Raw genomic sequence first — 25,587 nt, forward strand, 5'->3', positions numbered from 1 at the left:
AGTATGCGCGAGGTAGCGCATAGACAGGAGAAGAAACGGGAGCCAAACACGTAATATCAGCTACGAGAAATACGACAGCAATGCATAACAAAACATGTTAAATACTCAACTTCGCGACCATAGCCGCTTTGGTGGCTTTTGTGGATTGTTCATTGCTCCGGCTTTTCCATGCCCTCGGAAAGCTCTGGTGAACCGAGCACACCCACTGACTAGGGAGGATCTCGTCCGCCTTGACCATGTGGTTCCCTGGAGTGAAGCTTCTAAGTCTGTACTGGCCGGACGGTTCTTGAGATGGCCTTGCGCTTGGCATACAATAACATCGTGGATTCCAGGGAAATCTTCGACAGCGGAGTGGAAGAGCAACTTGATATTATCCGCTAAATCCGAGAAAATGATGTCCAAGCAAGGTACGGGCTCTATGAATATCTCGAGCCATCTTTTGCTGGGGGCCGGGCTGTTGCTAACAGTCGATTCAAGATTCACCCATCCACGGAGTTCGATTTCCTCGAGAACCCTAGGTAGTTAGCAGCCCCCCTATTCCCGCTTCTACTCAGATCTCAATTTTCAAGGTTGACTTCGCAGTTAAGACCTGCTTGCCTGCTGTCGAACGTCGCCTGTCATCACGACCATCATCTCCATCACAGCTTCTGGTACTTTGCACAATAGCCAAGAAAGATTTCAGTATTCGAGAATGTACGCCCCTACTCCCCGCATGAGGGAGCATGCAAATTAGCATGTGTATATAAGACAGTAAAATTCCGACAATAACATTCCTCATCCCTCTCTTATGCAATCGATGCACGCACGCTTCCTCTATTTTATCTTTTCCCGTAGACCCGTCGTCGGCTCGGGTTTCTCGAGGCGCCACGCCCACAAGAGCCAGTCCTCCAGCACCAAGAAGTTCAGTAGCATCTTGTTGCAGATGAACGCCACGAGCACCACGAAGATGGCCGCCACCGCGTCCAGAAAGTAGTGGTTCGCCGTGGCCACGATGGTGAGCAGGATGATGGACGGGTAGAGAATGCCGGTGAACAGGTACATGCCCCTGGCGGAGGCGGAGCGCTGGCCGTCTCTTTCGGATCTGGATGGGGGGTAACTTGGAGAGACCAATTCGGCAGCGCTGTCGAACTCCACCCGTTTCCTGGTGAGGCGGCACCATTGTCGCAGAAAACCGCTCTCGTAAACAAACACGCATCCAATACAGAAGGAATAGCCAAAGTGCATGCTCGGCATGGCGGCCAATTTGTTGACGTAGTTCCCACTCATCCAAACGCTGGCAGCGTCTTCGGCGTTGACGGTATCGATGAATCCAAATTCTTTCGGAAGCAGTCTTGGCGGCATGCAGGGGTATACGGTGAAAATGAAGAAGGCGAAGAGGTTCAGCAGCGACATGGTCCGTCGAACCGTGCAGAAGCGAGGGTGGTTTGGCGCCACGGTGTAGTAGTAGGCGATGAATCTGGGACAGACGTTAGCAGACGCTTCTCCACTCCATTCTGCGGCGGCTATTTTAGTAACTTACCCGACCGTCCCGGGGATGTGGATCAGAGCATACACCCGGTTCAGCACCGTCAAGAATACGCGTCGCCAATCGCCAGCCTCCGCACCAATGATGAACCATTGTTGAACCCTCCACTCCAGCCATCGTTGCGTGCCGTTCGTGGCGCCCGACCCTAGAGCCCAGGCTTCCATCTCTAACAAAGCAATGCCGTGATCCTGTGCAACCTCCCACAGCCCATCCTTCCCTCCGTACCACAGTGCAGATAGATAGGCTGTCATCCGGTAGAAAAAGTATGTGATGGCCCAGTAAAACATCTCGACGAGGAAGGGGAACTTTTGCAGGATGCGCGAGTGGATATGGCCGGCAAACCGGGTCGAATTTGGCGTCTGGACAGTCCATATTCCCAGAATGCGGCGTCGCTTTGGCGGGTACCGGGTGTTGGTGACCTGGGGAAGGTCTGAGTCGTCTGACACCCTGGGCGAGTCTTCGGTGGCAATCAATGGCCTGTAGTTGGGGGATCTCGCGCGGTCCATTATCGAATAGCTCTTCCTGCGCGTTATGAACATGGCAAAGAGGAGAATGGACACAATGGCCTGGAACCCATTCAGTCAGCATGTGGAATCCTCCCCACAGCAGTGTTCCGTGGCCCGTTAAATTCAACTTACGACAGGCTCAATCCATTCTGGCATCTTCCAAATCACCGCGCCTTTCCAGTCATCCTTCTTGTCAGTGATGTCCATGTCTGCCATGTTGGCGCCGTCCGAATGCTAGCCTGGGCCGCCGCGTCTTTAGATCTGGGGTAAGTTTGGTAAACGGCCGGTGGCTGTCGATGGCGCACGCACAAACAAGCCGTGGGGGACAGTGGGGTTCGAAGTAGGAGAAGCGCTCGAAAGGGGAAGGGGGGCACGAGGGACGAAGGAACAATAGGATGCGACTAAGGGCTATGACGGCATGTGTGAAGGCCGTTAATTATCTCGAAACTGTATGCGAGGTAAGAGGTTAGACAAACAGACGGCCTTGGAGGTGAGCCGGTCGCAACCGCAGAGAGGGGAGCGGTGAATGCCTAATCTCTCCCGAAGCTGGCAAGAAAAAAAAATAAAAAGGATGGACGGTGAATGTAGCAAAACAAAATGCGAGTCGAGGATTCAAAGGCTTGACCACCTCGACAAGGTAGTTAGTTGCAATTCCAGCGACCAAACAGGGGAGCAAGTGTGTGAGCATCCTCTCTTTCCTTGAATGCAATGCTAAGCCTACTTTGCCTATATGCAGGTCAGGGACCCACTAAAGTCGGTGGATGGTGGACCTATGTAACGGGGACCTGTTCTAATCCTTAATCCTACACAGGCGGAGCTTCTAGAAAACTGTCACCGAATCACTAGCATCGTCGCCTTGCACCTCTCTAGAAACCGGGCACAGCCTGCGGTGGATGTGGCAATGCCAGGCTAGGCTGCCACTTTTGAGCGGAGTGTTTAACAGAGCAGAGTCAAGGCCGGCGAAAAAACTGTCACAAGACGGCGCAGTCAACCGAGTAAGCTGCTACTGGTTGGGAGAACCAGTGACTTCTGCAGGGGAGGTTTAAACAATGTGCCAAGAAATTGACCAGCCCCAACTTCCCAACCATGATCGGCCAAGAGAATAAGTCGTAACTGGCAAGAGTCGCGTGCTTCGTTTTTATCACCAATATCAGTTTTATTGTATCGAATCACGACACCGCACTTTTCGGTTTCATTTTACTCTCTTGCAAGCCAAGAGCTTGTTCCACAGCACTTGTGTGCCTTCCATTGCATACGGTGTCGGAGGCCGGAATGGGCCCGAAGAACAACACATCAAGAACAGGGGCCTCACGGCTCAGTGGGAGCCCGCGACTGTGCCACATGCAGATAGCGAGAGGTTGCAAGCAAAGAGTCGTCGTCACTCCTGCCAGTAGCGGTGCCCAGTACTCAATGACAGGCATCCTGCATCCTAAAACAGCATACATTTCGTCATTATCTTGTGCCTTTTTGAGCCGTCGGCAATCATATCGATACCCTGACAATTAATGAGTTCGCAGACGAAGACAAGGGCAAAATACCGTGGATTCCAGGCTGATGAAGGAGAATAGCACTGTATGCTCAGACTCGAAAATAAGCCAACACCGTTGACTTGCCAGCCCGCCACCGTACCGTCTTGGCGTTTACAGCTTGAAACTTCAAGAACCGCAGTTCGCCTGCCGTCCAAACCCAAAGCCATGCGCAACTGCGAGGTAAGAAACACTGCATAATGCAGTCGTCATAGGCCATAATAAGCGTGGAATAGTCAACATCTCCGGGGACTTCTTACGAATTGATAAACTTGAAGGGAGGATTAGTGACCACGTCGTATATATTAGGCGTATAATAGACAGATTTAGTGGGCATCCCAATGTCAGCTGGGGGAAGGGGAGGGGGAAGAGATGGGGGGAGAGACCCGCGAAATGAAGACGACCCCACGCTAGCCGCATGGCTGGTTCCAGAGTGGATTTCCCAAGTCTAATTCTCGTTTCCAGGCGCTAAAACATTTCTTTTTAGAATCATGTCCCTGTCCCCTGAATAACTTCGAACCGTGTTTTGAAACACCAACATCTTGCGAACGACGTCAAAGAATGACGCATTGAATGACCAAGAATGACCAAGATGCCAGCTAGCTGATTGGAGGAATTGTCAGTCTTCGACGAACAGATTTGCATTCCGGGTTTGTCGGGATCCAGGAGTCCTCCGTAGTCCCGCCTCCAGGAACCCGCCCGCCCGGAAAAGATCCGTCTCAATCCCTGTTTCCGATGTGTTCTATTTCGGGAATATCGCACTGAAAAATGTCGAGACTCAAGATTATTGAATTTGCAATCTTCGTACTATTTCCTATTGAGTCTAGTCCGGGAACATAAGGAGCTAGCTGCCAAGATGGGCCAAAAGCACGTAAAGCTCTCTATCGCACTTCTTTGCATGTGTAAACGCATTCATGTTGTCCACCCGCTTCATTTTGGTGATATCGGTGGACATGTCATACGCTTCTCCTCGGTTGCGGTAGCACTGCGTGCGATGCTACCAAGCTCTTGGATAAAGTCCATAGAGCAGTACTATTCTTAATGGGTAGTCAAATGCTTAACCTGTGTTCATTCAACCCCGCCAGCACGTGGTTTACTGGTAAGTCCATGCTGAAGGTCCTAGGTTGCCTTCGAAAGCCCCCATACGCGCTTCCAATACACACCCGCTACCTGTGAGAGAAGGGTGACAATCGGGCTGCACCTGTAGTGACTGTGCAGAACAGCGGCCGATGGCCTTAACCTGGTTCAAAGACTCCCCCAGCAGACCTGAACGTAGACACGGAGTTATTTCCCAGACCCGTGAGTATAGCTGGGGGTGTTGCATCTGCCCAGATGTAGGAAGGATAACCCGAACGGCACCAGCATCCACACACGCCCCGGCCAGAGCTTTCATGGGAGTGGACCCCAATCAGTTTACAACGCTTTGTACCTGGGCCTCGGATGCCACAGGTTCGCAGAGGGATTGTGCCGAGAAAGTTGTGTGGCGTGAACTTCCGAGAACGTTAATGAACTGACCATTGTAGTTGGTGTGAAGGCCCTTGTCAAAGTCATTCCCATAGGTTGCCATGCTGTGATGCGAGTGACTGGTAAATAGATTGTCCAACAGAGGGTGGAATGACGGAGATGTGAACAGTAGAGGTCAACTGACTAATACAGAATGTCAGCAAAGTAGAATTCATGGTGTGCGATAAAGTTGAATATTGGTCCAAGGTCAATATAGGTGAGGGTGACGTGACTGGTGAAGGTGGGACACCACTTCAAGTTGATTGAACATGGGTTGGTCAAAGTTGGGCAACAGAGTGTGCGTTTCGAGGGCAAACTTCACAAATTGAAGTAGAGCCTTGAAGTCGTAAGTGGTATCGAAGCTGCCCAAAGTGAAGGACCATGGTAGCACTGATTAAGGAGGTGGGGTGGAAGGGAAGGAAACTTCCGTTCTAGGTGTGATGACATTATTGGTTGTGGGTTGTCAGTTGGTAATGTATTGATGTGGGACAGGTTGAAAAGTTTGTTGGTTTAAAGCTGAAGGGGATATTCATGTTGTTTAGGCTGGGCGGCGTGCAAGTTGCTGATTGCGATTTGAGCGGTCCGGATGAGGGCATCGCGGTGCTGTTTGAAGTCGGCAGAAAATATAGTGAGCAGATGAACTACGATAAAGCCCCAAATCAAGTGAAATCAGGCACTATTAATCATTCAGCCTGTAAGAACGTAGGTAAATATTCCGTTTTCCAAGATCATTCATTCGCTGGTGTTTCCAAATCGGGAATATGCAAATGAATTCCTAAGATACACGCCGCTTGACTGAGGATTAAGTAGACGTCCACTCAGTATCCTAAGAACAAACCCAATAATTACTAGTATACATCTGACGACTGGGATTTCGCCACATCAGAGTTTATTGGACGCTGTCGATCTCAGGTGCCACCTCTCAATTCAGTCGCTGCACACTGTCTTTCCACCAGGAAGACAGAAGATGGGACACCAGCCAAACACAGTTTATCAAATTGTCTTGATCAGTAAGCCAATATAAACTTGAGGTCTTCTAATAACTTTCCGCTACGAATGCGCGGCAAAAACTTGTCGTCATGATCCGTTGTCCTATTTGCCGCCATTTAGAACCACTTTTGCTACATATTACAATGGCTCAAACCAAGAAATTTCCGCAACATACCTACAATTGATACTTTGATAGACCAGAAAGGTGCAGGGAAATGTATGTCGCCTTGCTTCCCAAGTGCTCTGTAGACACTTCCAAAATACATATCGGAGGACGAAACCCTGCTTCGAGAAGCACGATCGAGGATGTCCCTGAACAACAGAATAAAGTCCTGACTGAAGCATAATCGAGTATTCCATCTTGGACATTTAGCCTCTATGATGTAGTTTCTTTATAGCTTCTGCGTTACATGGGACGATGAAATGCCCCCTTGTTGCGTCCGCCAGTTTCCGCTCCCAACCGAGTGTGCAGTCCAAATCAACATGTTAAACTTGGGATCAAAATTCTTGCTCTGTATAAGCACTTAAGACCGAATCATAAAATTTTGTGCATAAACGTCTTTAATAAGGCTAGGATTGAGAACAAAATCACCACTGGTTGTTGTATTGTGGGATGGAGAGCTGTCTTGGTGGGCAGATCCGGCGTGAATGAAGGATGTCAAGACGCAGTGTTGTCGGGTTTCGTGGATGTGTCTCGAAGCCATAAATACACTGGTTCTGGCTGATGACTCGAGTACGATACTCTAGTACGAAATGTACTCCATTAAGCACCGGAGAATTCGAGGCTATGGTACGGCATTCCTACAGCCTATCCTGGGTTAATATACGAGAATGTTAGGTTGTTCCGTTTTATTCGAGCGTGTCTAACTAGGTAAGCTACAGTTCGTCACATGCCTTTTCTTCCTGTTGCCGTACCCACTTCAGAGTCTGACGTATTCTTTCCTTTGCTCTTTTCCGGAGCGAGATCGAGACGTTACTAGCATCCGGAATTGGCGAAGTATTGGGAGCGGGAGGCCCTTCAGGATCCGGTGTTGGTTCATACGAGGTGACCGGCGGCGTCGACTCAGATAAGACAGTTGGCAATGCAGGGCGCAGGTTTCTGGCCTCAATTTCCAAAGCCTTGGCTAGCTGAGCCTGCGACGACCGCGGGGGGCAAGACCTTGATCGAGGAGAATGACTCATGGGGCGGTTCAATGGAGAAGACCGACTCATTGCTGAATGATTGCCGAAATATGAACCCGTCGAAGCGCCGCTTGAGGATACGGCTGAAGAAGATATTGCGTGTGGACTTTCCGGAGTAGATATCGTCCGACAGAGGTCTGTGGGAGGACCACATCCCGGTGTGGTAGAGAGAGAAGAACCGCCGCTTGAGGACACAGCTGAAGAAGAAATGGCGAGTGGACTTCCGGGAGCAGATCTCGTTCGACAACGTTCTGTGGAAGGACCACATCCCGGTGTAGTAGAGAGAGAAGAACCACCACTTGAGGACACAGCTGAAGAAGATATTGCGAGTGGACTTCCGGGAGTAGAAGTTCTCTTCCGACGACGGTCCTTGGGAGAACCACGTCCCGATGTGGTAGAGAGAGAAGAAGCACCCCTTGACCGACCGAGAGAGCCGGTGGAACACGGCGTACTTGCCCTTGGTGGAGTGACGGAGTTGACGGAGGCCTTTGAAGTGCTAGCTTCGGGTTTGCTTATGGGTTCGAGCAGGCGATCCCCGATCTGGTTCTCAGTCCACGTCCAGAACCTTTCAGCCACGCCATCGCCTAGTTCCTCCTTTGGCCAGGCACCTTTCCACAAGTCGTCCCGGATCCCGGTGAATCGGCCCCAGGGGACGACTTTGAAGTAGGTCAGTCTATTGAATCCTGTCGAAAATAACTTTGGAGCACTCACTCCAGCATCCAGTCTTGGCCAGAGTCACCTGATCAGAAACACCAGCAAACAACTCAGTGTATGCGCCGCAAACGGTTGGATACACTCTGCCCCTCAAATGTCGCTTCCATGTGGCGGAAACATGACGATGGATATTGGATTTCACGTGCCCAGGATTTAGTGCCTATCACCTCGGTCAGTCAGTCAGGCTTTCTCCGGCCGTGGAAGACACTAACCACACTGATGACCCCTTTATGACGATACTTGCGTGCAAACTGCGTCGCATGGTAGTAATTTCCCGCCTTCGTGATACCATATTTGGAGACTTCAAAGCCGTGTGCATCCCTGCTGGCTTTGCCTTTGCACATGGGAACACCATGGTGCGGCGTCGCGAGCTCTGCTGCAGATGAAGACACCCACACAACCCGGACCGAGTTCTTTGCTGCCGATTTCGCCGTTTCCTCCATGATGGGCATGAGCAGTCTGGTGAAAAGGAAGGGTCCAATGCAATTGACTGCAAGTTGGTGTCTCCAGTGCGGCGCTGTTTTAGTGTAATCTGTGGGTACGTAGTTCGGAGGCGTTTCGTTTCGTGAAATGTTACTCGGTGACATGGGTGAGATGGCCAGAGGGGTTCTGTTTCGCGGCGTATCCGGGGATACGCTCTTTGGGGGCGTTGATGACGCATCACTTCCTAGCCTGCTGCCCGGTGACAAATTCAATGAGGAGATGGGAGTGCTATCGTCTCGTAACACGCCATCTGGAGATGCAGTCAAGGAGTCGAGAGAGGTGCTGAATTGATCCCCATTATCCAAGGAAACTGGTTCTGATATCGCCTCAAAAGATGCTGCGGAAGATGCTGCTATGGATCGAACTTCTGCAGCAGAAATTGCGGGAGAGTTGATGCGAGGGGAGCCCGCTTTGGGTGTTTTTCTTCTCAAAGATCTTGATCTAGCGGGTATCAAGACTCCAGCATTATTGAACAAGACGTGCAGCTTCGTCTCTGCATCTTTGAATCTACAGGCGGCATTTCTGACCCCTTCGAGATCGGCTAAATCAAGCTGAAGGAATTCCAGACGCCCAGCGGACGACGGATGTGCCTCTCTGATTCTCTGGATCGCTTCGCGGCCCTTTATCTCGTTGCGCGCCGCCACGTAGACCATGGCATTCTTCGCGTACAGGATTCGCGCGACTTCGTAGCCGATACCTGTGTTGCTGCCGGTGACAATGCAGACCTGAATTCTCACTTTGAGCATGACATGGGTTTGAAATGGCGAACAAAGTATTGATTCTCACCTTGCCCTTCTGATCCGCGATATCCTCTTCCGTCCACTGCGGCGGTCCAGGATACCGCTGCTCCTTCGCAGTGACACGAGGCATCTGTACTGCGTGTGAATAAGCTGTATGGTACAGTATACTGATTAACATACCTAGGTAGGTGAGGGTACTTACAAATATATTCGAAAGGCTGAACTGAATTATAGGAATTGGCGTTGGTTGACACGGGGAAGATGTCTCCGGACGAAGTGTCAAGCAGGATCAGGCCATCTTCGACGTCCATCAGGCAGGTGCGATGGCTCAAAGACACGAGACAAGTGATAAAGGCAAGATGGCCATACTACTCATTTTTGATAAGACGAGCGTCATCGACGTGAACGATCGTTCTGGCCCGGAAGGGGTGAAAAGGGGTAGCGACTACCTCATTGAACAACTCATTTAGCAATGCCCGGCTATTTGGTACTAAGAACAGATGCGAGAGGACAGTGAGCATCGGAAGTCCAATCTCAATCATCTTCCCCAGTGATATTATTCCTGCAAGAGCTAGTTAAATTTGTTGCGAACAGTACCACTTCTAGCTATTCAGCGGTGGACGCACGTTGCTGCCTGCTCTCGTTCGTAGAAAACAGTAGTCTCCTAGGAAGTGCATACGAAGAAACCAAGCAGGACTCCGAAGCTGATTTGACAAAGCTCGGAAGTTGCAACTGTGGACAGGTTGCTTGCTCGTGTCAGGGCAGCCAAAAGTATAATCCAAACCTTGAAGTTGGGGCGCACTTTCTTTGCGGTGCAGGTCATAGGTCATGCACCTCGCTCAAATGATCCAACAATGAAGGTATTCACCAGAAGCTCGCAAGAAGCTCGCTAGAAGTACCTCAACTAACGTTAACTACAATGCAAGGGGTCCCTCGGCCAGTTTATTCTTTGTCTCCCAGTCGTGTAATGTGATTCACAGACGAGTCGCGTACCCAAGCGAGTCGTGTACCTAAGCGAGTCACGCATTTTTCAACATACTACATCTTTCAAGTCTAGTTATATACCTATAATACTATAATTTAAATTAAATTAACTGCTATATAAATAATTATTCGATTTTATATCTTTGTTATTGGTCCGTATACTATAACCGATATTTCCGTAGTTACTATAGCGGTGTATACGCGATTCGGTCCTCTTTATATTGTTACGAACCGTTGGCCCTGAACCAACATTACAGGCCCGTTGGCAGGCCAGGTGGATACAGACGCTAGGATCACGGGACCCCGCATCGGAGGAAGGAAAGGACCGATAGATCACGTGACCTACAGGGGTGGATATGTTGGATATGTTGGACAACCAACATATCCAAGTGGGGATCTCTTTACTGAGATCTGCCCATCGCACTGAACAGGAATGTTAGATGAAGACAGTCCCCTGTAACATAGATTCGACTAGCATAGACCATGCCGGCACTGCGCCCGGCACGTCTCACGTGATGAGACGTTAAATTTCAATCAACCAATCAATCAAGTGGGGATCAGTGAAGGAGAGATGAGTATATAAGGGACAGGACTCCCAGGCATTTCATAGATAGACAGTCTCTACTTCAGTGATCAATCTAAGCATCAATCTAACCCATTGGTGAGGCAAATTGCCTTGACGACTCTATTCCCAGTTACCCTACTTGAATACTTCAGTTACCCAGAGCCCTATACTCCATACGTCAAACCCCGATATTATTGCTTGAGGACTCCGCAGTAGGACTTACTTACTAGCACAAACCCTTACAGACTATTAGAGGTTTCGTTACACATATAAAGGAAAAATGGACGGCGATTCTACTTTAATTCGTATAATTCTAAACGGAACCATGTTATCCTATACTCTCGTCGACGAAGATTATCAATACTACGCTATAATAAGCTAATAGCTATTTGAAGAGCTAAATCTGCCTTTAATCCAGATTCCAGAGTATAGAGTGAAGGGCGCCTCTAGTGTGAAGTGTGAAGGTCAACCCTCGCAGACTCACTACAACCAGGTGACTTACAGCTGGAACACCTGCCATGGCAGTGTCAGATGGGAAGCCAATCATAACCCTTGTAGGAGCCCCGCCAAGCGTGGATGACTTAGTCGCGCTCCCTCAAACCTAAGTTGTCATCTTCTTTCCTTCGCTCCTTAGAGTAGAATCTTCGTCGATAGCACCTAATCGAGGTCTCTACCAATGCGATGCAACCCAGGTCGTGACATCTAGTACTATAGAAGGAGCCGCGATCCTAGGGATCACCTACTTAATAGTAGAAATCTCTGGATTCTCGTAGTTAATGTCACGGTCTATGACCGGTAATTACCCTTGACCCTTACAGTTAATATACTACTACGTAGTACCCCTACTAGAACACCCGATGATATTAGGAAAACCATGGTTTATCTATAATGTTAGGCAACCTTGGTGGGTGTCACGACCTGGGTTGCATCGCATTGGTAGAGACCTCGATTAGGTGCTATCGACGAAGATTCTACTCTAAGGAGCGAAGGAAAGAAGATGACAACTTAGGTTTGAGGGAGCGCGACTAAGTCGTCCACGCTTGGCGGGGCTCCTACAAGGGTTATGATTGGCTTCCCATCTGGCACTGCCATGGCAGGTGTTCCAGCTGCAAGTCACCTGGTTGTAGTGAGTCTGCGAGGGTTGACCTTCACAGCCCCGTAATCTATTTCCCTGATGTCCGGCCTTACCCCGTTACATTCCTCCCCTATATGTTCGTCTCTGTCCCCAGAGACAGTCGAACCTATATAAAATAAAGGGTAAGGCAAAGGTCTTCCTGTTGGACCTTCAAGGCTACTCCGTCAAGACTGCCAAGTCAAAAGGAGAAAAGTAAAGCCGCAAACCGTACGAAGTATGGGTCAATATGACCTCTACCCATTGAACCACACAAGTCCTGGCTGTGGGGCAGGCATCAGTCATTTCTGACTATATAAGGCCCTGATGGCCGCCCTTTGCTTCTCTCTGGACTCTCCAGAGATCATGGCACTTTCAATACAAGACCATTTGCCCACAATCCAATACTTCCTCTAATCATAGCAGCGGTGTCTTTCGAGAAAGAAAAAAAAATTTTGGAGGGAGGGGGGTTTTTTGATAGTCTGATCAGACGACTTGCGTCCGAATCCTGTATCCTACGCACCACAGTCTTCCTCTCGTAGCCTTATCATCCGACTGAAGTATTCTCTCCTCCCCAGAACGTACTTCTCTTTCCTCCCCAGGACTCTCTCTTTCCTCTCTTATTTCCTCCCAAGGACTCTCTCCTGTTTTCTTTCCTCCCCAGGACGCACTTCTTTTTCCACTTATCTTCCTGCCAGTCAAAGTCGCAGGACGGAGTAACAAGGTCCTCAAAGTCCGCCTCTCTCGATTCTGCCTGGCTGTCCGGTATCTTCCTCGTCCTCTTTAGTAGCTTCCGAATCTTCTTCCTTGACAAGCTCCTCCGAGAAGTGTAGTCTACTTCCAGACCGAATAGTAGGACTGTCTGACTGCTCGTATCAATCCTCTTAGCAGCGGTAGTCCTCTTATCGACGGTAGCCTCGTCCGCGGCGGTGGTCCTCTTAGTATCAGTAGTCTTGTTCACAGCGGTATTCCTCTCATCGACGGTAGCCTCGTCCGTGGCGGTAGTCCTCTTATCGACGGTAGCCTCGTCCACAGCGGTGGTCCTCGTAGTATCAGCAGTCTCGTTCCTCTTCGTCTGATCAGACGGCTGCAAAAACGGTTCAACTGTCGTGCTGTCCGAATCTTCGACTATCGACCTAGTGAGGATCTTGGTAACTACAAGGTCGGCTGATCGGACGTCGGGACTAAGGGCTGTGTTCGTCTTCGCGGTCTCTGGCTGTACTAGTCCTGGCATCTGTAGTCGATTATCCTGTACTTGCGGCGGCTGAGAGGAGCTCTGAATCTGGAGAGTGCTCGTATAATTCTTCGTAATACCAAAGTCTCGTCTAAGATAATAGGCCGCAAGCCGCTGGAATTGAGGATCAAGGTTGTTCGACATGACCCAGTCGCACACCTCTCGTAGGATAGACTTACCCTCCTGCGTCGCCTTTCTCTCGATATATGTCGGTACCTGAATCGCAGTCTGTCTTTTGTAGTCTCCTCCGAGGAAGTAGGCTCTGTCCATTGGGTCCCATCGGAGAAAGCCGTCACGATTCAAATCTTCAAGTATACCGCACTGTGAGACAAGATGGCCAGGCATAGTACAGAAGACACATTTCCTGGTTGTCGTGCCCCATCGATTCGGTTACGGACGGTGTTGTCTGGTCTCGTAGTCGTACAGCTGTTCTTGACGAGAGGTGTCTTGACGAGGGCTGTCTTGAGTCCTGACCGTATTTCCTTGGGCCTGGTGTACGACCTGCTGTACGAGTGGCTGACAGCCCCATAGCTGCTGTGGCCGGTACGCAGTCCTTATGTCTTCCATCTGGTGTCTCCGATCAGACGGACCTACTTGGTTTAACCGTATCTCCAAGGCTCTGAGCCTCTCGGTGAGAGCAGTCACATCTGGCTGGCTTTCCTCTTGTCCTTTCTTGCCCTGATCAGACGGAAAATATCTCTTGGCTCGCTTGTTGTGGTTTTCCAGATCGACCTTAGTCTTCGCCCATCCTCGGACTAACTTCTGGGCTTGAGAGTACTCCATCTTGAAGATCTCTTCGTACGTCATATCAGCTTTGCTTATGATGTCTTCAAGGCTGTGGCTGTGGATCCTCTCGAATAGGCCTCGAGTGCAGTCAAGGTCGCTTGGGACTCGAGTAGTACCCTTCGTCTCACTAACGAGGATCTCATGATCAAGACAGTACGTATAGATCTTCGACGGATTCGATAGTGGAGGCTGGTTCTCGAGGTCTTTGAGGCGCTGGTGTGCACTTCGTAGTTGTCTAGTGTCTCCGATTACGAAGGTACTTTTCAGAGCCGTTACCGCGGTACTCCAGCTGTCAAGTTGATCGATAGCGTACTCCACCCTTTTCTGATGCGTCCTGTCCTTAGTCCAGTACTGGATTTCGGCAATCTTTTGAGCATCACTGAGTCGAGCTCTCTCAAAGATCCGATCGACCTGCTCAATCCAGTCAGATACGTTATCGCCGTCAAAGCGGAGGTGTGGGTATTGCGCTACATCGGGGATCATATATTGTATAGCAAAAGCTTGAGCCATTTTGATCGGATTCTCGGCGGTCTTGACGAGAGTAGTCTGATCAGTCTTAGGCGAATAATAGATTCCGTGCTTCTCGCCGTACGGTCTCTCTCTCGGCTCTGGAAAACTGTTCCTTCGTAGGAACTATTCTCCTATGGGTCCTGTCGTACTAGTCGTATCTCTGTATCTGAGTCTCATATCGTCTATCGCATCTCTGTATCCGAGTCTCTCTGTCTTCTGCAATGCTCTCGGTCCTGTGCCGTTGTTCTTCTTGTCGATACTCTTGATGCTCTTGATCTTCTTGTCGATGCCCTTGATACTCTTGTCCTTCTTGTCGATGCCGATTGTCGTATGTCTGTCTCTCCTTGATGATGTGCTCTGTGCTCTGTGCTCTCTTATCTCTCTGTATCTTATCTTCTGAATAAGAGTTCAAGAGCTGTGTGCCGAGCTGTGTGCCAAGTCCCTATCCATATCCTGTTGATAAGGCCGTCGTGGCTTCGGCAGTCTCGGAAGCCTGCACTTCCTCTTCGAATTCCCACATTCGCTGTCCTTATCGTCGATTCGTAGCCAGAAACTTTGGAGCCCCGCCCTTCTGAGTTTGTCGGTCTTAACTCTATGTCCGAGGCTTCCGTGTCTTCCGTGTCCTTAGCAGAAGCATTTGGGGGTCTCCATCATTCCCTCTTCGCGACTGATCGGTTGTCTTCAATAATCGCGATCCGACGAGAGATCCTGAAGAGTACAGTCCACTGAGCGAGAGATTCAGTGCCGTGAAGCCTCCGAATTGTGTAGCCTCCCTCTGATCACCATTGAAACGGGGTCAGGCGGTCAGTAGGATATACCTACCACCTAACACACTGAACAGACGGCTCCAGTACCAACAGATCCCATCTGTTGGTCTGATCAGACGAAGATCGTGGTACTGGTTGCAAGAGCTTCGCTCTTGCAAGTATGGTGCGCGAGTTGGTCGGATGTGCCTCTGAGACTCTCGTCGGAATGATTCTCAGAACAAGACGTCTGGCTCTGGAAGTCGAATTGAAGCTCTCACTAGCACTAGATTGCTCTGATCAGAGCAAGATACAATCCTCTGTCATTGTCAAGGCTAGGATGAGGGCATAATAATAGGATTTCGAAAGTAGTGTCTAAGTGCACGTAGGAATGAACCGCATAATTGAAGGGCTCGCTAACTAGAATAGAAAACAAAAGTCAAGTTGATTGAATAAGATGATGAAAAGAGATGACGAGTTGTTGAAAGTCGCCTGTTATCTCCGTGACCCTTTTTGAAGTAAGGAAGACAGGGGAGCCCTCCCTAGGCCCCCGTAACCTATTTCCCTGATGTCCGGCCTTACCCCGTTACACTAGCCAAGGTATATTGTAACGAAACCTCTAATAGTCTAGCTGCGTAAACCACTAAAGAGTCTGTAAGGGTTTGTGCTAGTAAGTAAGTCCTGCTGCGGAGTCCTCAAGCAATAATATCGGGGTTTGACGTATGGAGTATAGGGCTCTGGGTAACTGAAGTATTCAAGTAGGGTAACTGGGAATGGAGTCGTCAAGGCAGTTTGCCTCACCAATGGGTTAGATTGATGCTTAGATTGATCACTGAAGTAGAGACTGTCTATCTATGAAATGCCTGGGAGTCCTGTCCCTTATATACTCATCTCTCCTTCACTGATCCCCACTTGGATATGTTGGTTGTCCAACATATCCACCCCTGTAGGTCACGTGACCTATCGGTCCTTTCCTTCCTCCGATGCGGGGTCCCGTGATACTAGCGTCTGTATCCACCTGGCCTGCCGACGGGCCTGTAATGTTGGTTCAGGGCCAACGGTTCGTAACACGACCTTTCCTATAACGGTTAGACTACAAATAATATTAGTATGGAATAACGTGAATGTACACCGAGCTGGCCACCCTTACATAACCTCGCATAGAAATTTTACGATAGTAAAACCACAACGCCGTAAATCAATTGAAACTACTCTGAATCTTCCTCTCCAGAAGATGGCAATGCGATCTTACAAGTTCGCGCATTATGCCCAGTCCCGTTGCAAATACCACAGCGCCTCGGGCGCGTTTCAACACGCTTTGCGCGACCACCATTTCGGCGCTCTTCTTGCTGTATCTGCGTCGCCAACTCCCTAGAGTCCCGTAGGTCCTGTCCTTCTTGGAAAATAAGTGATTCTCCTTCCCGTAATTGCATTTTTTTAGTCCTCTGGCGCCGGCTTAGCATCTTATTTGCCTCTCGAAGCTCAGCGCACTCGGCCCGTATGAGGGCGAGCCGCCGTTTTTACGCGTTTGGAGGGTGCTTCGGGGGACTTGGTACGTTTTTGCCGCTTGTCGGAGACTAAGTTTTTGGTCATTTTTGAGAGCTTGAAGGGCTAGCATTAAGTCTGCTTCGTTGTATGACTTTGCCATAATTGGTTGTTGAGAAAATCAAAGATGAAGTTGGCCGGTCGCGTTGGCGCATGAAAGTGGCCAGCTCGGTGTCATGGCCAGCTCGGTGTACATTCACGTTATTCTTAAATCTTCTTAGGATGATCGTATAAAGCTATCTAACAGTCGAATAGGCGATTTAAGCGCGTCTAGAGCTCTAGTCACCATTATACGAAGTTTAAAGCCTAGTACTTACTAACGCGTCTCGCGCTACGTGTCACAAGTTATAACTAGGATGGGCTAGAAGGTCGCGATCGGGCCCTGGATAGGCGGGCGAAATCATGACGACCCGATGGCGTTTCAGCGAAACCTTCTGGGCCCCTCAAATAGTGCTCAAGGCACTATGGCGACTTAGAGGGGCAAGTTTTCTTGTTTGTATCTAATTGCTACTGGCGTTAGGAATTGACGATTGTGCCTGGCCTCCCCTTACACAGTACCTACTGTTACACTACGCCCCGCGAGTAGGAGATTAGCTATATCTTCTATATCCTTAACCGTAGGCGAAAACCATATCGAATCTCTATCTAAAATATACTTAAGAATAACCTTTTTTTCTTATTAGTCATGGAGTGATAGGTTATAACAGTTGAGGGAGCGAGTTTAAGGCAAAACTGCGCGACTCACTTAGGTGCGTGACTCGCTTGGGTGTGCGACTCGCTTATGAATCATGTTATTTTTCGTAACCTTTTCTTCTGTTCGTTCCGGACACTGTGAATCACCGCGACTGAAGAGCTGGATTGATGCCGGGCCCTGTTGAATTACTTCTGCGGAAGTTGAAAGGCTTCAAGTCAAACAAAGGCAATGGTATAAGATCCCCAGTTAAGCTATCGCAGGGCACTGCAGCTAACTTAGAGAAGCAGATAAAGAACCTCAAAACGTTGATATGAATAATGATGATTTAGTACCAGCTCAGAAAGCCAGGCGCTGTTGAAGGAGAAGTGCCCCGGAACCGGAATCTAGGTGGGTTGGAACGACTGGCGCAAGAGATCTTGGTACAGATCATGTATGTTGATCCTCGACAAGATAAGTCTCTTCCAGCTGACTCGGACGTCGGATCTGTTCTTCAAGTCATCCCTGGGTAACGTCTTTGAAAACAATGCAATCTGGCACACGCTTCGCCATGTGGTTGATGAAACTACAGGCGGTCCTCGGCATCGCGTTCTACCTTGAACTGCAGAGGGCGAGGGAAGCGGCAGTAACGGTGGAGGAATCAATCAGAGACATGGCATGCGGGACCTTGGGGGTCAGTTGAAGGACGGTCTGACAAGAGACGGCTGACAGCTGTGTTGGCGGTGCTAGGGGCAGATTGCCAAAGCCTGGACGTCAAGTCATAATGTGGAAAGCCTCCGTTGAAGCGAAACAGTTAGTTCAGACTCGTATGGTTATTACCGAGTTTTTTTATCATTACTTCCTGCTACCATCTGTGCAAATAGATAGTGAAGCAATCCTTATTTCTGATTACGTATGCGCTTCCCGCGTGCAGGAAGGAGATCTATCACATCCCTAATGTTATTATGAGTTGTAAGGATCCCAACAAGTCAGTTGATCTGAAAGGAATACCGGGCGGTCGGTGAAGCACCCGACACGGGCACAGCGATCCAGTGTGCAATAGGCGGTCGCCTGCATCGCTCCTGTTAACTTTCGGCGCCGTTGAATCTCGTGACCTTAGCAATATACCTGTTGGGGGTTGATTTCCTGCAATGCAGAATGCAGCCATAAGCCAACACCCGCGGATGACATCCAAGCTAACCCCCACGTGGTCCGGGGACATGGGACGGAGCGGAGGACGAGTCGGAGGATATGCCTGAGATCGGGATTGACCCCGCAGTTTTCTTGCTTTCCCCTCCATGACGGTCCGTGCATTGTGCTGCAGAGCTAAGTAGTCTTGGAATTTCTTGCGCGCGTTCCTAACGCGTAGAGTGCCAAGCCCGACTAAAGCCTTTTTAGAGCTTGGCCGCCTGGGTTACGGTGGTTGGTATTAGAGACAAATTGGCTCCCATCCACTGTGACGTCGGCGTACGTTGCTCGCATTGGACCCATTGTAAAACTGCGGCGTCTTGATTCATTGGCCGACCCCGCCAAGAGGCTAAAACACCATGTGCTGCGGCTTGTTTTCGACTACAAACCGGAAGTTCGGCACGGTTGTTTGTTTATATCTGTCCCGCCCCATTCCATGGTGGTCTGTTTGTGGTTCGTCACGGGCAGACTTGATAACGATGAAGAAAATTCTTCAGCAGCCGGGGTAGTCTTGTAAGAAAGAAAACCAGATACCCTCAGGTCGAGAACTAATGCAATAGCTTGAAGCTAAACTTTACGGCCGGTCGAGATCACGTCGTCCAATTTAGGGCCCCTATGTGAGCTTGAGATGTGCACCCTGAAGTAGCCGATATGTACCCAGACGATCACGGGCCTGTAAGAAATCTAGTTAGGGCTGCTGCTTTATCAACCTGCCAAAGTTGCGGGTTGGACGGTTGTACATGAGCATGAAGTTTCAGGCTGAGAAGATTATCTCGTCTTACTTGTAGCCTCGAGGCTCACGTTCGCGGGCTTTAGGTATTTTAATGTCCCCGATGAGTACTTGCAAGTAGAACATCCTCACCTTTCAAGGTGGACAGAAATCTTTTTCAATTTGTTGGAGCCGCGTATCGGCCGAACCAAGTATCGTGGTGCTCGTCTTGCCATTGCCGATTGACAGGGCGCGTCTGGGGCTCCTATGAAGCAGAGCACAGCATACTGTCAGGAATTTCGGATCCTCGCCTTACCAGCAAAAGCAGTGCTCCCAGAAGTGGAAACCATAATCATCGTCGGGCATCCAAAAACCCAGCAAGAGACTGACAGGAATACTAGGGTCCATAAATCCCAACCATGGCCTCGTGCGGCCGTTGAGGCCAGATGATCGGCCGCAACATCCCCCGATACCCATTGCTGCGGTGCTCTGATAACCTTGGTCACTACCAAGTTTCTGGCATTCACGCAGGCATTCACGCAATTCGAATATGGCAATGGTAACAATCTATAGGCAGTGCTCTGACACTTGAAACTTCAGCCTCCAACCTTGGATGCTGACGTGCTTGTCCCAAGGTCGTCCGGAATATGATTGGCAGGTTGCAATGGAGTCGAACCTCGAATCGGGACGAACTGGCTTGCATTAACTGATCTACAAATGCACCGATTCGTGGAGAGCAGCTCAAAGAGAAAAGAATGATTCCCGATGTTGACTGAACAAAAGCAGCGCCCAATCTCGGTTCTTGTGCGGTACTTGGTGGCACCCCAACCTGCAGAGCATATCAGACCGCCGGTGAAGGCCAGCGGACGGGCCCTGCGCTGGGCTAGAACTGGGTGCAGAACGCCCCACCGAGTGCGCTAAACCCCTACATCGGGCCCGCTAACTGCCCCAACTTATTTTTCCTATCGCCTGGAGGCTTCTCTTCTAAGTTGGATGCATCTGAGTTAAAATGACAGGTTCCCTTCGCTCGGGGCGGGATGATTGTACTCTTCGTTCCGACCTTGTTTTACGGTATGCTTCTCCAGGTTTTTCCCGTTGACATATAATTAAAATTTCTGCTTCTCCTTGGAGAATGATACTTACGACACTTCCAAGTTATTCTCTGCGATGAGCTGAAGCTTCTGCACGCTTCGCGACTGCTTAAAGCCACGGAAGTCTGGCGCCCACCACCTTCCTTGGCTCGTTCTCTAGCAGGTTTGCCAGCAACTTGGCACAACCACTTCTATCTGAATGCATCAAGGCTATATTTTGCGAGGGACCGCATCCATCGCCTGGGGAGTCTCCGATATCGAACACGCCCTCGCAACCTGTTGTGTTGCTCGGAGGCGCAGTCACCTTCGCACCCGCGTCAGACCAACGTTCGAATTGAACGACCGTCATTGGACCCTGAATCCGAATCACCCCGAATCACCCCCGACCACCCTTTTTTTCCTCCCTCCCCGTTCGGCCGCCGTTTCTCGGCAAACAAAGTAACAAATGGCGTGGGAGCACTTGTCAATCACCAAATCCCATTTGGTCTACATCATCCTCGGGGGCTTCACCTCGCTTTTCATGCTCTGCTCTACCATCATCAAGGAGCGCATGTACATTGGTGAAGCTACTGTAGCAACCCTATGCGGATTGTTCTTTGGACCTCATGCTGCAAACCTCATCGACCCGCAATCATGGGGCAATGTCGACGAAGTTACACTCGAGTTCTCTAGAATCGTTCTCGTCGTGCAATGTTTTGCTGTTGGTGTCGAATTGCCTAAATTCTACATGGAAAAACATTGGAAGTCGGTCATTCTGCTTCTGCTTCCTGTCATGACTTTTGGCTGGCTAATTACGAGTCTCTTCGTTTGGTGGCTTATCCCACCATTGAACTGGCTCGAGAGCTTGGCCGTGGCTGCCTGTGTCACAGCTACGGATCCTGTCCTTGCCTCTTCCGTCGTCGGCAAGGGCAAGTTTGCCAAACGAGTCCCCAAGCATCTGCGAGATCTGCTGTCTGCTGAATCAGGTTGCAACGATGGCATGGCTTTTCCCTTCATCTATCTCGCCATCTACCTCATCCAGGATAACCTAGACGCCAAGAAGACGACGTACCACTGGTTTATGTACACGGTGTTGTATGAATGCATCTTCGGCGCCATCTATGGATTCCTCATCGGGTACTTTGCACGCCATGGCATCAAGTACGCCGAGAAGCATGAATTGATTGATCGGGAGAGTTTCCTCGTCTTTTACTTCACCTTGGCTCTGTTTTGTGCTGGATCCGGCAGTATTCTCGGCGTCGACGATTTGTTGGTAGGATTCTCTGCAGGTGTCGGGTTCTCAAACGATGGCTGGTTCTCGTCCAAGACTGAGGAGTCTCACGTCTCTAACGTTATTGATCTCTTGATCAATTTGGCGTACTTCGTGTTCTTGGGTACAATCATTCCCTGGGACCAGTTTAACAACGCCGATATGGGTCTCTCGGCGTGGAAGTTGAGTCTCATGGCGATTTTGGTCATTCTCTTCAGACGAATCCCCATCATGTTGGCCTTGAAGCCATTCATACCAGATGTCAAGACTTGGCGTGAAGCCCTCTTTGCGGGTCACTTTGGCCCCATTGGTGTGGGTGCCATCTTTATAGCCATTCTTGCTCGTGCGGAGCTTGAAACAGGGCATACCATCCCCTTGCCCGAGCTACCCCCAGAAGACAGCCCCCACTACGTTCTTGTCACGCTAGTGTGGCCGATTGTGACCTTCATGGTCATTGCCTCCATCATCGTTCACGGGTCGTCTATAGCAGTCTTCACGCTTGGAAAGCACATCAACACACTAACTCTCACGATGTCTTATACGCAGGCACCAGACGATGGTCCCTCATGGATGAACCGGTTGCCACGGATCTCCTCACAGTCTCGATCACAAGCTCGAACCATGTCTGATACTGACATGGACGACTTCAAGCTCCCGGAGTTCCCCCCCGGGACGTTACCGCCTACCGGTCTCCCAGGCCAGTTCCTCCGACGCCAGCGAGATGAGGAGAGCTCGAGCAGAGCGGGTAGTCGTGCGTCTTCTCTCGTTGGTCGCCGTAAGAAGAACAACAAGTGGGACGATGGCATCGGACCGGGCGGCCCTGTCAGCCAGTCTGCCATTTTCCCCCAGCGTCGTAGCCAAAGCGGCCAGTTTGAACCTCTGTCACCATCAATCGAACCCAGTGGACAGCAGGTTTCAGATCAACGAAGGATTTCTGGCACTTCACCAGGCGGATCATCATCAGAGCGGTCACGTGAGAAGGATTCCGAAAAGACGGAAGGCTCGGCGCCCGTTCAGGACATCGGATCGAGAGGGGAGACGAAGCATGGCGGCTCCCCGGAGCTTGAGGTGTATGAAGAAGGTGGTCATGTGATTATTGAAGATCAGCAAGGCCAGGTACTGGCGGTTGAGGAGACTGCCCATCATGCCATGCAAGATCTGCATAAATTGAAAGACAAAGTCGAGGCCGAGACACAAAAACCTGGATGGAGTTACGCCTCCCTCAAGAAGAGAGTCGGCGAATGGCGTAACGAGGAAGCGCAAAAGAGAAAGACCAGGGAAACAAGTGATCGAAAACACGCCCCAGCTAGAGCCTACCAATTCGGAAACACGGTGAGTTATTTTTCGTCAACGACTTCCATGTACCCTTTGCTGACAATTGGCAGATCATCATTGAAGACGAGGACGGTGAGGTTGTCAAGAAGTACGAGCTGCCGGCGCAGAAGCCCGAAGGTGACACCGATTTGATGGGAGCGAGTTTGAAGTACTTGGGCATGGGAGGCTTACTTTCGCAAAAGCTCAAGGAGACTGGCGAAGACTCGGAAGCCGGCCCGAGTGCCAGTGGTGTCGCGAAGCCTGCGGCGAAGCAGTCATTCAGCAGTTGGACCGGCTTTGGTAAGTCTGGAGCCGGCGACCGAAAGAAGAGCGTCGCTTCTATATCAGAAGAGGATGCCGACAAGGACGGCCGTAACATCAGATTCACGCTAGCTGGCCAAGGTCGACGGATGACTGAGGATGACTTCCTCAAGGAGGTGCGAAAGTTGGATGTGCGCACGCGGCGTGAGGTGCTCGAGAAATTGGATGCCCCACCAGCCGTCAAGTTGGCTGCGAAGCAAGAGACCCAAGCAGGGCCATCAAACCCAGCTGGAGCTTCGAGGCCGCCGGCCGTCAAGATAGCGACCACGAGCATGAGTACGCGGACGGAGAGCAATGCTTCGGTACGACATGAGGAGCAGCAGGACACTCGCGGTAGAAGCGAGACAAAGGCTCCTGTAGTTCCCGCAACGGCACCTGATAGTTCAGGGGCCCCTAGCGATATACCAGAGACAGCTGTAGAGCGGCGCCGGAGACTGGCGGCCTTGTCAGGTATCAAGGACGACGAAGATAACAACGCCGAGTCCGAGACGCCAGCCGAACGACGGCGGCGCCAAGCAGTGCTGGGAATGGGCGACGACGAGGTGGCCGAGGACAGCGACAGTGATGATGACGATACACCTAGAGTACCGCCGACGAGGCGAGGAATACGATTTGTGGATGTCCCACACAAGGGCCGGACACAGTGACGACATAAAACTAAATAGAGCTTAGATGCGGCGTGGCTGGGCTGCTACGGATAGGAGCGATTTGGCATAGACAGCATAGACTTATTGTCGGATAACCGGTACAATGTGGTACGGACGGGTTATACTTACCCTATCTGTTGTTGATAATCCGCATGGTGATACGAGTCACCTGGACATAGTATGGTCATATCATGCATATAGACAAGACCATTATAAAATCCATAGTCGATGAGACAATCCATCATATGGCACTTGAGCTGCTTCTTTCATCGATGTCTATGACTTGACTGATGGTGTTCCCGACGCGTTGATTGCAGTCATCAGGTGAACCAAAAGCTGTGGTCGATTAGGGACGTATACTTCCATGCAATCGCAGGGTTGGGCTATGAACTACCCGAGACAACTTCACGACGCCTGCAGGCAGCAAGTTAAGGTACATGATTCCAGAGTCATTTTAAGGCCTTCAGAACACCAGCATGTTGCAGAATGTGAGACTCCCAATCCCTTAATCATCAAGGTATGTAGAACAAAAAACCGGACCTCGAGGAAACCTTCGATTTACCTTTGTCTTCGTGGAGTCGCCGTTCTCCTGAATCAAACCTCTCTTTTTGGATCGAGTCTCACAAGCTGGTGGTAGTGGTGGCCGGTCTCTTATTGGCTGTAATTCTTCGCATCAACTTCGTTTTTCCCCTCGCCAATAACAGGGGGCATCAATGATTCAGGAGCTCTTAGGTCTTCTTTTTTATTTGGAGGACGATGTCAGTGCGCCATTCTGTTGCTGCTTGCTGCTGTTGAAAGGAGACGAACCTGGTCGGCATCTTGCACTACTCAATGAGCTGAAGAAACACAGAGGGTGCAAATAGTAGAAAGCAGCAAGGAAATGTGACTGGTGTTCACATATGTGTGGCGGTCCTAGGAAGGACGGCACCTAACAGGTAAATATATATCATTGGGAGCAAAAACATGCCTAACTTCGGGGTGCAGATAGCCTTTCGTCCCCCAACACACCAGACAACAACGGAAAACAAACATGTATGCCAGTGGAACACGGCTAGAGAAGATGGCGTGTAAGAACTGCAAATTAATGTTTCTAGGTCCTAATTTGACCATTTATCATGAGCGAGAAATGCGGTTTCATGTTGCCTACCTTACAAGGCTAAAGTATTTCCTAACCTCATCCAGCAACACCAAGAATCAAGGGCTGCGGCCGGTGAGTATCGACAGGCCAATCGCGCTGCAAATGCGTCCAAGAGTGCTGCTCGTACTGCCTTCATTGCCAATAGTGAACAGTCGTAGGACCTAAACCCTCATAAGTAATAGTCGGCGCAAAATGACGTTGGGTTGCGTCCTGTCTCCCTACAGCACGCTCTAAAAGTACCGTTAGCGGGGGCTACTATATGGAGGGATTCTGATTCTATCGCTGCCGAATTTCTTTGATAGCGAAAGAGGGCAGTGATGTCACAATAATAAATTATTCTGACATAATTGTCACTGAACACTGGTCCCATTGACTTCACTTGAGCATCTCAGCATACTTCCTACTCTACTATAAGACTGTTCAGCAACAAACCACTAGACACTCTCGCCCATATTTCGTAAGGTGAGATAGCCTTGGAGCTAGCCCGAAATTAAAATCAGTATAGAAAGACTTTGAAGGATTTCTCCTCGTGTTCCGTTGACTTACATAATGCATGTAGTAGGTTATTATGCAGATAACTGGTATTTGCATAAACACAGCTTGCAAAGCATCC

General features: G+C 50.0%; 5 protein-coding genes across 5 annotated transcripts; 1 reads left to right on the forward strand and 4 right to left on the reverse strand.

Moving 5' to 3' along the window:
* Positions 1–813: 813 nt before the first annotated feature.
* On the reverse strand, positions 814–2,247 carry BCR38DRAFT_406406 (uncharacterized protein; the record flags this gene model as incomplete). The annotated part of the gene is made up of 3 exons (XM_040858047.1): positions 814–1,456; positions 1,520–2,091; positions 2,164–2,247. 3 exons carry the CDS (start codon positions 2,245–2,247, stop codon positions 814–816), a joined length of 1,299 nt encoding a protein of 432 aa, XP_040718771.1.
* A 5,522-nt stretch (positions 2,248–7,769) lies between these two features.
* On the reverse strand, positions 7,770–9,299 carry BCR38DRAFT_336393 (short-chain dehydrogenase; the record flags this gene model as incomplete). The annotated part of the gene is made up of 6 exons (XM_040855453.1): positions 7,770–7,888; positions 7,944–8,106; positions 8,159–8,478; positions 8,604–8,613; positions 8,888–9,154; positions 9,216–9,299. Coding segments are annotated over 6 exons (963 nt in total), but the record flags the coding sequence as incomplete, so codon positions are not given.
* Positions 9,300–12,376: 3,077 nt separating this feature from the next.
* Positions 12,377–13,333, reverse strand: BCR38DRAFT_481973 (uncharacterized protein; the record flags this gene model as incomplete). The annotated part of the gene is made up of 1 exon (XM_040863441.1): positions 12,377–13,333. The coding sequence occupies one exon, from the start codon at positions 13,331–13,333 to the stop codon at positions 12,377–12,379; it is 957 nt and encodes a 318-aa protein (XP_040718773.1).
* Positions 13,334–13,453: 120 nt separating this feature from the next.
* Positions 13,454–14,359, reverse strand: BCR38DRAFT_481974 (uncharacterized protein; the record flags this gene model as incomplete). Its single annotated transcript, XM_040863442.1, has 1 exon — positions 13,454–14,359. The coding sequence occupies one exon, from the start codon at positions 14,357–14,359 to the stop codon at positions 13,454–13,456; it is 906 nt and encodes a 301-aa protein (XP_040718774.1).
* A 5,911-nt stretch (positions 14,360–20,270) lies between these two features.
* On the forward strand, positions 20,271–24,099 carry BCR38DRAFT_386076 (putative Na+/H+ antiporter CNH1). Its single transcript, XM_040857482.1, has 2 exons — positions 20,271–22,886; positions 22,940–24,099. Exons 1-2 carry the CDS (start codon positions 20,751–20,753, stop codon positions 23,834–23,836), a joined length of 3,033 nt encoding a protein of 1,010 aa, XP_040718775.1. The 5' UTR covers positions 20,271–20,750; the 3' UTR covers positions 23,837–24,099.
* The last annotated feature ends 1,488 nt before the right edge of the window (positions 24,100–25,587 follow it).

The sequence above is a fragment of the Pseudomassariella vexata genome, assembly GCF_002105095.1.
Source record: "Pseudomassariella vexata strain CBS 129021 chromosome Unknown BCR38scaffold_3, whole genome shotgun sequence".
Taxonomy (NCBI): domain Eukaryota; kingdom Fungi; phylum Ascomycota; class Sordariomycetes; order Amphisphaeriales; family Pseudomassariaceae; genus Pseudomassariella; species Pseudomassariella vexata.

Coding starts and splice junctions, on each gene's coding strand:
- BCR38DRAFT_386076 (XM_040857482.1), top strand. CDS start 20,751: ATGGCGTGGGAGCACTTGTCAATCACCAAATCCCATTTGGTCTACATC. Junction 22,887..22,939: donor CCTACCAATTCGGAAACACG/GTGAGTTATTTT, acceptor GACAATTGGCAG/ATCATCATTGAAGACGAGGA.